This window comes from Xenopus laevis, chromosome 1L (genome assembly GCF_017654675.1).
Source record: "Xenopus laevis strain J_2021 chromosome 1L, Xenopus_laevis_v10.1, whole genome shotgun sequence".
NCBI lineage: Eukaryota > Metazoa > Chordata > Amphibia > Anura > Pipidae > Xenopus > Xenopus laevis.
In genome coordinates, this window is record NC_054371.1 from 60244055 (window position 1) to 60259638 (window position 15584).

Consider the following 15584-nt stretch of genomic DNA (forward strand, 5'->3'; position numbering starts at 1 on the left):
GAACCTTGTACACAATCCCAATTAATATATAATTAATCTTCACGGGAGGCAAAAAAACCTTGTTGGGGTTTCATTCATTTTTAAATGATTTTTATAGTAGACTTGAGTTATGGAGATCTAGAAAATCCCAGGTCCAAGAATTCTGGATAATAGATCCCATGCCTGTATATCCTTCACCGGTTATAATCTGTGCATAGTGCTGTCACATGACTTTTAAATCTTGTGTTTTATATGTACACCATATGTTGTAATATATGAGTATTTTAGAGTTCCATCATCTGTATAAAAGCACTTGGCCTTCAACCTTCATCGTAAAAATCTCTTAAATAATTCTCTATATATTACATAAAAGCCACGTAGATGCTGTAAATTATATCCTTATGAATGGTGTACAGTACATGCAATCGTTCTGCCTTTTTTCACTATTTTTGTGATTTTCCCCTGATGAAGACCACTATGGTGGTCGAAACACGTCGGGTTTTCTGCTATGATGTAAGTTGTTTGATGTAATAAATTTTGATCTTTTACTTGAGTGTGCAATCCACATATTTATTTATTTATATGATATTTATCAGGAGGCTTTGATTGGGCGGCCCCCATTGGATTGGCACCTCAGCAAATTTTCAGGGTGTGCACCTTCCAAATTATAGTCTTATATGAACATGGAACTCCATGCGGACTCCTAATATCCTTATATTCTTTCCTATTTATATTTTGTTTATATCCACCCTTCTTTTGAGTATGTTTGAGTAATCATTCTGCAGCACATTATCTGTGTATGAAACTGTGGCCAACTTTTCCAACAGTTTAGCAATTAGATTACTGTTCCACTTCACAAGAGCTTCAATAAAATTATGCAAAACCAAACTGTGTTATCTTCATCATCCCGTGTGATCGTTACCATCCTGAATGCAATGTATTGATCTTCTTTTATAATGAGTAACTGTTAATACATTACTGCATGTGCAAAGTACAAATATGAATATAAACACATATACAACCTTTGCCAAGTCAGTGATATTATCCCAATAAGGGGAGGGGAACTCCAGTTTCCCAATAAGTATCTGATCAAAAAGATCTTCCTGAAGGTTATTCTCACTTTGTAAATAAAACAGAAGAAGAAATTGGATTAAGGCAATTACATTCACTCTCTCAATGAGAATTACTTTGTCACTGATAATACGCAATTATATTTAATGGTTTGTCAAAATAATACCATATTCATATTCTTTCCCTCAGCCTATGAAAACATACAAACATAAAAATAAATAGTTTTTCTAAGTGATTTCCATCTCACTCCAAAATCTTTCTTAATCAGAGCTGCTTTAAACAAAGCTGCACCCTGATCACACCTTTTTTTTTAATTTCACAAATGCAAGTGTAACCAGCTACAAGGATTCATTTTATTTAAATGATCTCACAATGAAGAATGTGTGAACTTGTAAACAAGACCTTTTTAAAGAGTTGCTATATGAAGATACCTCATGTCCCACATAATATTTCCCCACAACCATTTTCAGATGCTGGCCGGTATTGCTCTCCCCCCCACCCAAAAAAATGCACAAATGTCATAATTGATTAGGGATGCACCGAATCCAGGATGCGGTTCGGGATTCGGCCAGGATTCGGCCTTTTTCAGCAGGATTCGGATTCGGCAGAATCCTTCTGCTCGGCCGAACCGAATCCGAATCCTAATTTGCATATGCAAATTAGGGGCGGGGAGGGAAATTGCATGACTTTTTGTCACAAAACAAGGAAGTAAAAAATATTTTCCCCTTTCAACCCCTAATTTGCATATGCAAATTAGGGTTCGGATTCGGTTCGGTATTCGGCCGAATCTTTCACGAAGGATTCGGGGGTTCGGCCGAATCCAAAATAGTGGATTCGGTGCATCCCTATAATTGATCAATCAGCCCCTGAATGTTTCTATCCCACATCAAAAGGAAACTGGGCAGGAACTGTAACCTACTTCATGTCTAGTGATGGGCGAATAAAATCGGCAGGTGCAAATTCGCTACAAATTTCAGCATTTCACCGTCAGCGAATAAATACTCAAAACTGCGACGGAAATTCACAGCCTAAAAATCCGCCGGGGTCAAAAAAATGGTGCGCATCGGAATAGTGTCACGCATAAAAATTGTTGCGCGTCAAAATTATTCTGACCCCATTGACTTTAATGCATTTGGACAAAATAGGCGCGCGTATAAAAATTGTCACAGGAAACAAAATTGAAGTGCATTAAAATAATTTTGATGCTTATTGACTTCAATGCGTTTTGCAAATTTTTCCCATTTTCGCAAACTTTGCTGTAAATTTGCGTATTTTATAATCGAAACAGGACAAATTCGCCCATCACTATTCATGTCTAATCAAATCATCAATTTGGACTCTCTTCAGGAGAGTTATTGTTTTAAGCAAATTATATATTTGTGAATCTAACAGAGACTGTCTCTTATTCCGAAAAGCATATGACATTCAAATAATAAGCAAATAACAATCAAAGTTAAATAATGCCATTGTTATCATGCAACGACACAGCCACATAAATTTACTATTTAATTGCAAAATTCACCTGCGGAAAGGCGGAAAACCACAAAGCAAGATATACGTTATCACTCCCGCTGCCCAGATGTCCACTTTTAAACCATACCTAAGGATAAGGAAGGGGAAAAATATACACATCATATAATACACTGGTGACTGTAGAGTGTTGCTTTGGCCTTATGCTCCTTCAGGTTGGCCAATTACTCACATAGCTATGGAGATCATTGCACAACCAAGTTTTCTAGTGATGGCAATGAAACGTTATTATAATTGGTCAAGGATATCCAGTCTAGATTTAGCATATGTAAAATTCATGCCAACGCAGTTTAGAAGATTTTGGGCATTGCTGATCTGCCTAGATCCAAGGGGCACATTTACTATGGGTCGAATATCGAGGGTTAATTAACCCTCGATATTCGACCGTCGAAAGATTTACCACATTTAGTTTGATCGAACGATCGAAGGAAAAATTGTTCGATCGAATGATAAAATCCTTTGAATAAAACGATTCGAAGGATTTTAATCCATCGAACGAACCATATACCTTCGATCAAAAAAACCTAGGAAAGCCTATGGGGACCTTCCCCATAGGCTAACATTGGTGATCGGTAGGTTTTAGCTGGCGAAGTAGCTAGTCAAAGTTTTTTTTAAAGAGACAGTACTTCTACTATCGAATGGTCGAATAGTCAAACGATTTTTAGTTTGAATCGTTCGTTTCGAAGTCGTAGTCGAAGGTCGAAGTAGCCAATTCGATGGTCGAAGTAGCCAAAAAAATACTTCGAAATTCATTCACTCAAGCTAAGTAAATGTGCCACCAAGTGTCCAGAAGGCACGAAACGAGTAAGGCCACCCTCTGAGATGATTCTTTCTGTACAATAAAACTTTTTCTATTTGCATCTATTTTTGGAGTGAAGTCCAGTTTTTGTGCCAGCCTACCACTGCAATTCGAATTGCTGATCTGCAACAAGAAAGCCATCTGTGGGTAGCGCTACCATAAAGCAAGTCTCTAGCAATAAATACATTCTATATTTCAGGGGCTGGCTGAGGATATCCAAAGCAGAAGGGAGACTTCTTGTTAATCTCTTATTCCTGCAGTACTATAACTAAAGAAAATAGCATACCCCGTTTCTGCAATGATCTCTGGTGCAACATATGTAGGTGTGCCACAGACAGTGTAGAGTGGCCCATCAACCACAGTGGCCAAGCCAAAATCTCCAAGTTTTAGTGATTTGGTTTTATCCAGATATTCACACACCTGTTAAGATAAATATAAATTCTCATGTGGAGAAAGTCCGGTAACAATCTATCTATAACTGAATCTGACTGCATTAAATGAACATTTAAGGTAAAGGTATATCTGTCAATCACACTAACACCATTCACTGACACCATTCTGCCAAAGAAAATGTAAAATTAAAAAACTGTAGGTAAACAGCATTAAGAAACAGGAAATACAACACAAGATGATGCATTATAAAGAAGTTTAACTTTTTAATCTTAATTTTTGCACATGGGAGATGATTATTAGATTCTACCATAAAAGATTAATCCAAGCATTCAGAACAACATTCAGATTTCTAGAATAATGATGTTTGTAGAATCCCCTTTATTCCCAAAAATGACAGAGGAAAGGCATACATCCAGCCTAGTCAAAATAATCCATTTAATATTTCATTGAAACGGGCATTTGCTCCTAGTTAGAGATAGGACCAAGTCTCATCCTACATAATGTCACCCCAGTTCAGAGCTCCAACAAAGCCAAAGCAATTAAGCAGATCTGCCTGTGCGTGGAAATCTTTTGTTTCTGAAAAAGACATTACGCACATGGAACTACTTGAAATTCTTCTGCTATTCTACTAGAAACTAGTAGATATATTTCAAACACTACTGCCTACTCCCAACAACTTGCTTAATGAGGTATTTTTAGCATAGTATATGGCTTCTCACCATAGGACAGATGTTACACTATCATTAGGGTTTATACATTATTGTAAATTACTTTTTACTCCAGAACTAGTCAGTAGCTTAAAGGATAAGTAAACCTTTAAAATGAGTGAATGTAATAGTGATGGTGTTATTCTAAAACTTTTGCAATGTACATTCATTATTTCTTTTTTATTTATTCAAAGATATTAAAAGAAAGCTGTGCTGTTAATATACATTAATTTATTTAGCACCACCTGCTGGTCAGTTTCTGACCATTCTGATCACCAAGTAGTCAAGGATGTTGTCGGGAGAAAGAAAGAGGGCTGGTCTGATGTTCTTCACTCAAATCTTTCCTAACCAGAAGAACATCAGACCAGCCTTTCACCAGACAACACCCTTGACTACTTGGTGATCATAAATTCTTTGTTTTGCTTTAAAACATTATGTTTCAACTGAATTCGGATGAGGCACTTAATGGGTCTCTACTGAAGGTTAAATGAAGACCACATAGACTATCTATATGATACTGTAATAGTTTATGGACTTGTCACTTACACATGAGCCGACAGCTGTGTTCTCCCATATAAAAACTAGCACTATCAAATACAAGTTTCTTACCAGGAGGTTCTCAGGTTTAATATCTCTATGGACAATGTTCAGGCTATGCAGATACTTCATAGCACTGGCAAGATTGTACACCATTGCGCTAGCATCCCGTTCAGTGTACTTTGTTGAAGATGTAATTGCATCAAATAAATCGCCACCCTGGAAATAAATGTATAGAAAATGTCACTAAAACATTCCTTTTAAAGGGGAACTATCAAGAAAATGAAAATTTAATATAATATTCATCAAACTGAAATAAGAAACTTTCTAAATACAATCAATTAAATATGTTGTACCGTTTCTGAAATAATCAAGTTTATCTTCACCATCTCATTCTCAGAATCTGTTTCTTTTTAATCTCTCTTCATGCAGGAGTTGGATAGTCATTGACAGTTAGATCCAATATATTTATAGGGGGCTCCTTTTGCCTAGAAGATGTATTTGAGTGAGCTCTGATACATCGGCTAGGAAAGGAAGCCCCCCTATAAGATTTATTGGATCTAACTGTCAATGACTATCTGACACCCAACTGCTGCATGAAGATAGAGTGAAGAGAAACAGATGCTGAGAAAGGGATAGTGAAAATAAACTTGATTATTTCAGAAACAGTACAGAATTTTTAATTGAATGTATTTTGTTTCTTAGTGAAGTATGATGAAGCTTATATTAAATTTTCATTTTCGCGATAGTTCCCCTTTAATAACTAGCAATAATTGCAACAAACTTCTGGCACCCATAACCAGCTTTTACAAACATTAAAAACCAATGATTCCACAGGCAAATTATCATGCTGCATGAAAGTCAATGAAAATTAATTGTACCTTTACTAGTTCCATTACTAGATAAAGTTCTGTGGTGGTGTCCATTTCTTCAATAAGCATTATGATATTTGGATGTTTAACCTGGCGCAATATTGACACTTCATTTTCTATTAAATGCTCCTGTCGGATGGAAACATACTTTCATTATTTTTTTGTAGAGGATTTGATCATGAATCCTGGCAAAGATGATCTCTACTGTACTTATATATCAAGATCACATGCATGTCTATATGATCAGTTTAGAAACTACTCAACTTCAGAACAGTATTCAATAGCATTGTTCATCTTGCATGTTTTAATACAAAATACTATATACATCGTATTATTATTAAAAATGTAAAGGAACAAATATATTCAAAAGAAAGATGTTTTCAGATACGCAAAGGTTTTGCTTCCAGGGCTCAGTAGTAAATTATGCTGCCCACACTTACTCATAGCAAATGAGAGTGAGTGAAGGATTACAGAGATCCTTGATGGTCCAAAATATGGGGGGGACACTCATCTACAGTTATATATTTTTTATACCAGGTAGAAAAGTAGTAGTTTAGTAATGACAAAATTAAAGGCCACTTTTAATTTACACTGAATCTAACCTTTTTTTATTGTGGGAGAAGGAAAATGTATTTAAATCAGATCTCCCTCACAGTTGACCTCTGTGTGTGTTTAAACTCCTTTTCTGTAAACCAGAGAGAAGCAGCACTTCCAAAACAGGACACAGCTTAACACACAGGTAACATTATTTCTCTTTACCCCACCAATCTAACTTTATGCCAAATGGGATTATATTGAAAGTATGAAAAGCTGTGTATTTTATAAATTAAATTAATTAATATTTTAACCATAATTTGGATCATATAATACACAGCACATTATATACCAGCTGTGAAATGATATATTTGCATGGGAATACATATATTAAATACAGTTACAGGTTTAAGTGGAGATTTTAAAAGGTAATTGTTGCAAAAAAGGATTACCTTCCCACAGCATTTTGCCTTGTCTATAATTTTCAAAGCAAATTCTTTTCCAGTTGATCTGCCATGGAAATAAATCAAGCATACAATATCAGACAAGCAAGATACAGCAGAAATACATTTTTTTCAGCTGTTAAGAAATTGTAAATGCTAGCACTACATTTATAAATATATTTACTGACTAGGTTTGCAATTTTATTGAAATAGCGAACAAAAGAAAATGGAAGGCATGTTTATTCATCTGGAGATTCAGCCCAGGAAAGGGTGGGTATGAATATTCATCACAGGAATCTCAGTAACCAAGAATGAAGCTAACAATCTGCCCTCTCTTTACTCATATTCCAGGGCTATAAAACACAAATATCCAAAATTGGCCGTTCTGCTCCATCCATTTACCTAGGAACTTTAAGACATGCAGAACAGTGGCACCCCCTTTTCCCCCAATGAGTAAATTGCAGTAAACACATCACTTATATTTAGCTTCCTAATAAGTGTATAATTCCCGGGCATGAAACTGTCCAACCAAAACCAGAATTCTACACCTATACAAATAACAGCTGTTACATATTGCCATCTTTACCAGTATAATTGTGGGGCAGTCATTTTTATTCAGTTCAGTAATCCACATCCAAAAAGTCCAATAAACCACTGCCCTCCTTTCATGGGCAACAGCAACTCTATGAGGATTTTTTAGATATATTGCATAGATTCCTAAAATGAGTCCCTTCCAGGCAGGGCCGGAACTAGGGGTAGGCAGGGTAGGCACCCGCCTAGGGCGCAATCAATAGGGGGCGCAAACAGGAGGTTTTTTTTTCATTTCTTTTTCCATTTTGTACTTGGTCTTTAATCGTGGTTTTTACATTTAAGCAAGAGCTGCCTAACTTTTTGGCCGCCCCAGTCCTGATTTCAGTCTTGTGTACTCTTAACTTCCTTTGCGCTCCCCTACAGCTTTCGTGCTGGCCGGAACCATTCCTTGCGATGTGCGCATGCGCTGTGTGCAGCGGCACATGCGACGTTATTATCACGACTGAATCTGGCTGATGCCCTGCCTGGTGCCTAGACCTGTTGCACTGATGGGACTTGTGCTGAATAAAGAGGCAGAACGATGCAATTTTTTTTTGTCACTGGCTGGCAGCTGCTGCTAACTGCTGGCACAGGTACATGGGGGCAATCTGGGGGGTGATATTTTTGGTTGGATGATGACTTCTGGCACAGGAACATGTAGAAATCAGGAAGGTGGGGGTTAAATTTATTTGACTGGATGATGACTGCTGGCACAATCATATCCTGTTTTTAAGTTTTGGAACATTTCACACTGCTTTTCTGTGGTTCCACCAATATATAATGCATAATAAATTTCTCTGATGTTATGTTTTCCTGGATTTTTCACCATTACACCTCTGAAAAACTTAATATGGGGATTCCACTGTATTCCATTTGTTGTGTCAATACTTATAATTACACAAATTAAATGTTACATTCATTAATGTATTGTGAGAATTCACAATGGTACCTGGGGGGGGGCGCGATTGAAGGACTTGCCTAGGGTACCAAAAGACCTTGGCCCGGCCCTGCTTCCAGGCGCCCTTTATCACTGTCACTAAAAGTATTAGATGATATGCTGATCCCTGATAGGACTGTCTACCTGCCTGCCTCTAGCTTCACATGAACCTAAACAGTAATTTCCTTTTTCAGTTTTTGTTAACATAAATAATATAAAATAATGTGAACGTTGAATTTGGAGGAGAAAGGTGAAGAGAATTTAGGACAGAAAAACAAGGCACTGTTTTTCAAATAGAATAAAAAAATCTTCAGTATAAATGAACTCACCTCTCCACACATTCTTTTACAACAGCAAAATTCCCATCTCCAATCACTTTTCCTATTTTATATTTCTCAAGTATTATGGAGGCATCAATGAATTTATTTCCATTAAGTCCTATTAAATAAAAAGGTAGAATTAACGCAATTTACAGTTCAGAGTATTTTATGGCATAGAACTTACAAACCCTACTACTAGGGACTTCCTTATCTTGGCAATATAGGCAATTTTTGTTCTGCATAAGTGTACAAATCTAAATGGCCTAAATACAACTTGGAATCAGACTTGTTGGCAAACATCATTTACCCTCTTAGTACAAATGTCAATTAATAGGTGTACAAATTACTGGTTCCCACATAATGCAATCATTTCTTGCAAATGCTACATCATGGCTGGCAGATAAACCAAACATATTTTTGCAAGAAAAAAGCTTAAAGGGATACTGTCATGGGAATTTTTTTTTTTTTCAAAATGAATCAGTTAATAGTGCTGCTCCAGCAGAATTCTGCACTGTAATCCATTTCTCAAAAGAGCAAACAGATTTTTTTTATATTCAATTTTGAAATCTGACTTTGGGCAAGACATATTGTCAATTTCCCAGCTGCCACAAGTCATGTGACTTGTGCTTCATTCACTCTTTACTGCTGTACTGCAAGTTGGAGTGATATCACCCCCCATCCTTCCCCCCCCCCAGCAGCCAAACAAAAGAACAATGGGAAGGTAACTAGAACACAGCTCCCTAACACAAGATAACAACTGCCTGGTAGATCTAAGAACAACACTCAATAGGAAAAACACATGTCTCACTGAGACACATTCAGTTACATTGAGAAGGAAAAACTGCAGCCTGCCAGAAAGCATTTCTCTCCTACAGTGCAGGCACAAGTCACATGACCAGGGGCAAATGGGAAATTGACAAAATGTCTAGTCCCATGTCAGATTTCAAAATTGAATATAAAAAAATCAGTTGCTCTTTTGAGAAATGGAATTCAGTGCAGAATTCTGCTGGAGCTGTTTTCATTTTTGAATTTTTTTAACTGATTCATTTTGAATTTTTTTTTTCCCATGACGGTATCCCTTTAAGGCATGTTACCTTGGCAGAGAACGGAACTCTATTATTTTGGGGGCATTTGAGTAAAAAAAATAACTGGCTCCACTGGGTGCAAATTACCCTAGCAACCATTCATTGATTTAAATAAGAGACTGGCATATGAATAGGAGAGACCTGAATAGAAATAGGAGTAATAAAAAGTAGCAATAACAATACATTTGTAGCCTTACAGAGCATTTGTTTTCAGATGGGGGTCAGTGACCCCCATTTGAAAGCTTGAAAAAGTCAGAAGAAGAAGGCAAATAATTTAAAAACAATAAAAAATAAATAATTATAATTGAGAAGTTGCTTATAATTAGCCATTCTATAACATACTAAAAGTTAACTTAAAGGCGAACCACCCCTTTAACTTTAAATATATAATTTGCTAGTTCAGTTGAGGCAAGAGATCTGCATAATAACAAAAACCTATTCACCACAAACAACTGGCCTCTATAGGTGACTGACTGGCATTAGAAAAGATAAAAACAAGGTGCATAACTCTCCTGTGTACATACCTTCTGGACTATTGAGTAGTTCCGTTAGACCATTCACATTTGACGTGGATCCGCAATGTGGTGGAAGCTGAAATCAAAGAACATGAATTCTATTTCAGTATGTTTAGCATTTTTTACAGTACTGGTATGGGACCTGGGGTATTCCAGATAATGGATCTTTCCGTAATTTGATTCTTCATACCTTAAATCTACTAGAAAATCATGTCCACATTAAATAAACCCAATAGGTTTAATATATATGAACTATATCTTAGTTTGGATTAAGTAAAACAAACAGTTTTATTATTATAGAGAAAAAGGAAATCATTTTTAAAAATATGGATTATTTGGATAAAATGGAGTCTATGGGAGACAGCTGTTCTGTAATTCATAGCTTTCTGGATAATGGGTTACTGGATAATGGATCCCATACCTATATCACATCACTGAATTGCCACTTCTAACTCTGAGTTAGTCAGCACTTTTAAGGGGGGCCACATGGGACATAACTGTTCAGTGAGTTTGCAATTGATCCTTAGAATTCAGCTCAGATTCAGTTATGACCTATGTGGCCTGCCCTCAAGTCACTGATTGGTTACTGCCTGGTAACCAATCAATGGAAACCAAGAGAGCTGCAAAGCAGGAAGTAGTGTTCTGGCTATTATGTTCGACATCCAGTCACTTCAGCCTTTATACATTACATTTTTGGCTAACTAACTATATAGAAAACATTGTTTTATTTTGCACATACTATCTATTTACCCAGTTTTTATTTTTATACTGATCAATTCCTTTAAGGTATGAAGATCCAAATTATGGAAAAATCCATTATCCAGAAAACCCAGGTCCCGAGCATTCTGGATAATAGATCGCATACGTGTACCGGACTGTTAAGAACCATTGATTTAGTGGTGAATCCAACATTGCAATATTCAGTGGCTGCCATAGCTGGCAGTCAAAATGATTAATACACAACTCCAGCTGGGGAAACTAGAAGCTTATTAACAGGACATATTCTTGTTTTATATCTTTTCAATTACAATTTGGTGAAACTAGCATAATGTTTTGGCCCACTCAAAATGGTAGCATATATCACCTTCCTATAACTGTGTGACATATTGCAGATATAGCCAACAGCAACTGCCAAATTGAGCTTATTTAAAAAAATCAATTTTTTGCTTAAATTGTTTCCCAGTCCGTGATAAGTGATATGTTATTAAAAGGGACATTGTAAGAAACAGGGTGGGATTTTAAAGAAGGAAAAAACATAGTTTTGCACAGCTTCCCTTGCTGAGTAAAAACAGCGGCGCCAACAGGAAAACAATGCTGGTACTCCCAAAAGATAAGTCTAAAATAATGAATTCTCACAATCAAGCCCACTTCCTTTCACTTTTAGTTCCCCAGGGTTGGATTCACTGTGTAACTTAAGGGCAGAGACAAACGTGGAAATTAGTTGCCCGGCGACAAATCGCCTGTCCTTCGGGCGACTAATCTCCCCGAACTGCCTTCCCGCCAGCTAGAATCTAAATTTCCGGCAGTATGGCACTCTGAGCACTTCATTTTCCAAAGTCGCCCGAAGTTTCCTCGTGAGGCAACTTCAGACAACTTTGGAAAATGAAGAGCTCCGAGTGCCATCCCGCTGGCAATTTAGATTCTAGCTGGTGGGAAGGCAGTTCGGGGAGATTAGTCGCCCGAAGAAGAGGACAATTTGTCCCAGGGCGACTTAATCTCCCCGGATCTCCAGGTAAATCTCTGCCCTTAATCATATAAAGAAATGGCAATAAAGGACAACTTCAATAGGCTGTATGTCTGTGTTTAGTGAAAGTTGTCTTTTATTGCCATTTCTTTATATGATTCAGGGCAGAGACACAGGTAGAGATTCGGGGAGATTTAGCCGCCCAGCAACAAATCGCCTCTTCCTTGGGCGCCTAATCTCCCCGAACTGCCTTCCCGATGGCTAGAATCGAAAATAGATAAAGCTGCTTGCTTTAAAAAGAAAAAAAGAATCACTGGGGGTATACCTATTTTCAATTACCCCGTATGATTACATTTACTGAAATTGGTCCCTGGGCTGATAAAAAATGAACCAGTATACCAGGGTATACTACTAACAGCAACACCATATTTGAGAATTTCCCAGTGGCCCTTTCAGCTGTTCAGCACTGCACAACTATATTATAGGTGCCTGGGATTATGCATAAGCGCAATATATTGAAAATGTGAAATGCTACTATACTGTGCACAGCCCTAGAGAAAAGAGTCACTGGGAACATGTTGGGAGTATACCTCGGGGCGAAGCTCCCAGTGTTTTCAGTTTTCTTGTGTGACACATATATAATCGGTATGTCAGCTCCCATCAGACCAAATAAATACCCCTATGCAGATGACCAATGCTTCAATAGCTGAACATTAATTTAAAACACTTGAAGTGAATGTAAATCCTACTTATGCATTAGATATATATTCCTATAAGCTACATTCAGTATCGCTTTAAAAGATTAGTTGATATGACATTTGAAAATCAGCACAAAATTAATGTGTTATTTCCTGACTGTTTAAAAATAGAGGCCTCACAACACTCTAGTTCTGATGTGGATTTGTGGGAAGTGAGCAGATAAACGCCTTTTGGAACCGGTACAATTTCCTTTACTGGGGTTTTGTATTGTTATTTTGTTGCACCAGACTTTCATTTTCCTTCCACAAGCAACATATTTATTGCTTCTTAGTTTCAGTACAGAAAAGGGTGAAGCTGGAGGAAACAAACTTGCCAATACTGTGCAACAATATGTTATTACGGATATGTGACACATGGAGAGTTATTGCTTTTCTAGTTATTAGTAGGATTATTTGTCTGACACAAAAACACCCCTAGGCTGTGCAGCTTTTTCAGAAAATGTATTTTAAAGCAGAGTTCACCATAGGTCTGGCACAGTGTTCTCTCTGCTCTGTACTGTGCCAGATGGAGGGACTTTTGCAGAGGATGTGATTTGTTCTCTGCTCTGACTTGCAGATGCATCCACCTATGAGTCTAATCTCACAGAGTTTGCAACAAACAAACAGGAGGTCCGGTCCTACACATTGCAGAGCAGAAATCACACTCTGATTTATTAGAGATGGGTATTTTTTTCCTGGTTACCACTGCATTGATTTACTCAGGGTGTGCCAACTGAAGCTGGGTTGAATGTGCCGTATAGTTGACTGCCAAGAATTAATATACTGAACGTGCACTCCACCCAGGACAGCAGAAGATATACCTGGGAGCAGTCAAGAATGTTGACACGACACCCTGTAAGAAAGTACTAGCTCCTGTGTGAAGACTGCCTTCCCACAACATACAATATATCTGGACTGACTAGTAAAAAATTTGGAGGGCTGTAAAGACTAGAGGGGTCTTTACTTTACCGGGGTACAGCATAATGGGGTGCAGGCAAGCCCTGTCCATCTGCCCCTCCTAAAGACAAGGACATACAGTGTTGGGTTGACTGCTCTTAGTCTGTGTTTTTTTCTGCAGGTTGAGAGAAGCGAACCTGCTCCCTTTTGCAGCTCTGTTTATCTGCACTGAAAAGTACAGCTTCCACTTGAGTGCAGGTACAGGGAGCGGAGTGGGGATTGCCCGCAAAAATGTGAAAGCATGCATTTTCAGACCAAACTCTCGGTAATTGCAGGTGGTTTGTGGAGCTGAAAGACTGCTGCTGTTCTGAGATGATAGAAACGTGAGCATTTGGTCCCATTCTGTAAGTCAAAAGTCAAAAGTATGCAGTGAAAACATTTTATATTTTACAAACAAATTTGGCAAACTGACCCGAAGAAACGCCTGGAGAATAGAAATGTGAGTGTGTTTAGATGGAATAATAACAGGCTGGGTTTACAGTAGGTACCAATTAAATTAAATAATGAGTCAATTTAAAATGTGATGTATTCCTTACCTTTAGGCCTCGGAAGCTGCCTGGGCTGGTTGGAGATGAACAGGAGGATTTTGTAGATTTTGGGGTGGATAACTGGCTACTGGGTGTTCCATTGACTAAAAAAGGAAAAACATAATTTAAATAAAACAGGAGAAAACAAGAATAAATTGGTAATGTTCTATCATTTATCTCCCACTGGCCCCTGGATAGAATTAAACATCAGCAGTAAATTTAAGAAACAGCAGTTTATTAAGAAACAACTCACATTACAGTAACACTGGCAATGTTGTATATTGCTGTGTGCCAGGACACACTACTTTACAAGTAGCTAGTTTGTTACTTGGGAAATACTGTCTGTGTTGTTTACCAGTGTGTGTTACTGGAGACTCTTTGCCATCAGGCACTGTGCTCCCACCAAAAGCATAATGCATTTTTTACCATGGCAAATAGCCATAAAAGAATATGATTTTTATTTAATACTATGTATTCTTATTGGACATTCACATGGTTTCCTCCATGCATCGATCATTCCACATTGCCAAATGAACTGTATCTAGGCAAATCGACAACATAATGGTGAAAATAACTTCATGGACACTGAACATATTCATTTGGCATGGCTGCTATCTAGGTAGTAATTCTATATAGTCTGTTAATCTGATGAATCAGAAACTGCCTGTATTTTCCACTCAAATATTTGTACAGCTGGGTGACACATGTGGATGCCCAAATAACTTAGTTAACATGGGCTGGCTGTTATATCTGGAAATTTTTATGAATGGTACATGGGCCAGTTGGTTTATTGATACAGTAATTTGGGCCATGGGTGACTTAGTTTTGTCCCATTAACTACACACTGTCTGACTTTCAAGTGGGGACCGAATTAGTTGGCAGTGTTGGTTAGTCATGAAGCTTATTTGTCAGAGGTCTAATGGCTTAAGCTATGTCAGTGCTGGGACAAAGTTCTTGGGCTGGCAAGTGAGGCAAGTTAATTTAGTGTTATTGCTCGAATTAGTAGGAGGCTAAAAACAATTGGCAGCACCCCTCAATATTACATGTTTCATTTACAAGGCTGGCCATATGCTGAAGGTTTCTATTTTGGTAAGAGTTTAATTCCCATTTGATAAATTACAATTATTTGCACAAACATTGAATACACAGGGCTAGTAATCTGTAACACATGAGCTTATAACATAGGGCATTAATAAAAGACAGGAAGATGCCAGTGATAACCAAACAAGAATAGAATAACGTCAGAAAACTTTAAGGAAGCACAGACTACAAGTCCATCTTCAGACACCGTAATGTTTCCAACATATGCATATTCAATGTCAGCAAGAAGTTTGAAGGCCATTTCACTGTAGTCAATCTCATTGGACATGAACACAACATCAAAATG

At 37.5% G+C, this 15584-nt stretch overlaps 1 protein-coding gene across 4 annotated transcripts in view; it reads right to left on the reverse strand.

Annotated features, from left to right (window-relative positions):
* LOC108699412 (serine/threonine-protein kinase DCLK2) overlaps positions 1 to 15584 on the reverse strand; it is a 67454-nt gene that overhangs the window by 10778 nt on the left and 41092 nt on the right. For all 4 annotated transcript variants that reach the window (XR_001932776.2, XR_001932775.2, XM_018231489.2 and 1 more), the window contains exons 6-14: positions 14207 to 14301; positions 10302 to 10368; positions 8702 to 8810; positions 6875 to 6932; positions 5898 to 6017; positions 5089 to 5235; positions 3666 to 3799; positions 2573 to 2650; positions 1002 to 1098 (exon numbers count right to left, since the gene is read on the reverse strand). Coding sequence is in view for 2 of the 4 variants with exons in the window: in XM_018231489.2 (XP_018086978.1) it covers positions 1002 to 1098; positions 2573 to 2650; positions 3666 to 3799; positions 5089 to 5235; positions 5898 to 6017; positions 6875 to 6932; positions 8702 to 8810; positions 10302 to 10368; positions 14207 to 14301 (905 nt within the window). In the remaining 2 variants the exon portion in view is untranslated. The remainder of the gene's footprint in view (positions 1 to 1001; positions 1099 to 2572; positions 2651 to 3665; positions 3800 to 5088; positions 5236 to 5897; positions 6018 to 6874; positions 6933 to 8701; positions 8811 to 10301; positions 10369 to 14206; positions 14302 to 15584) is intronic.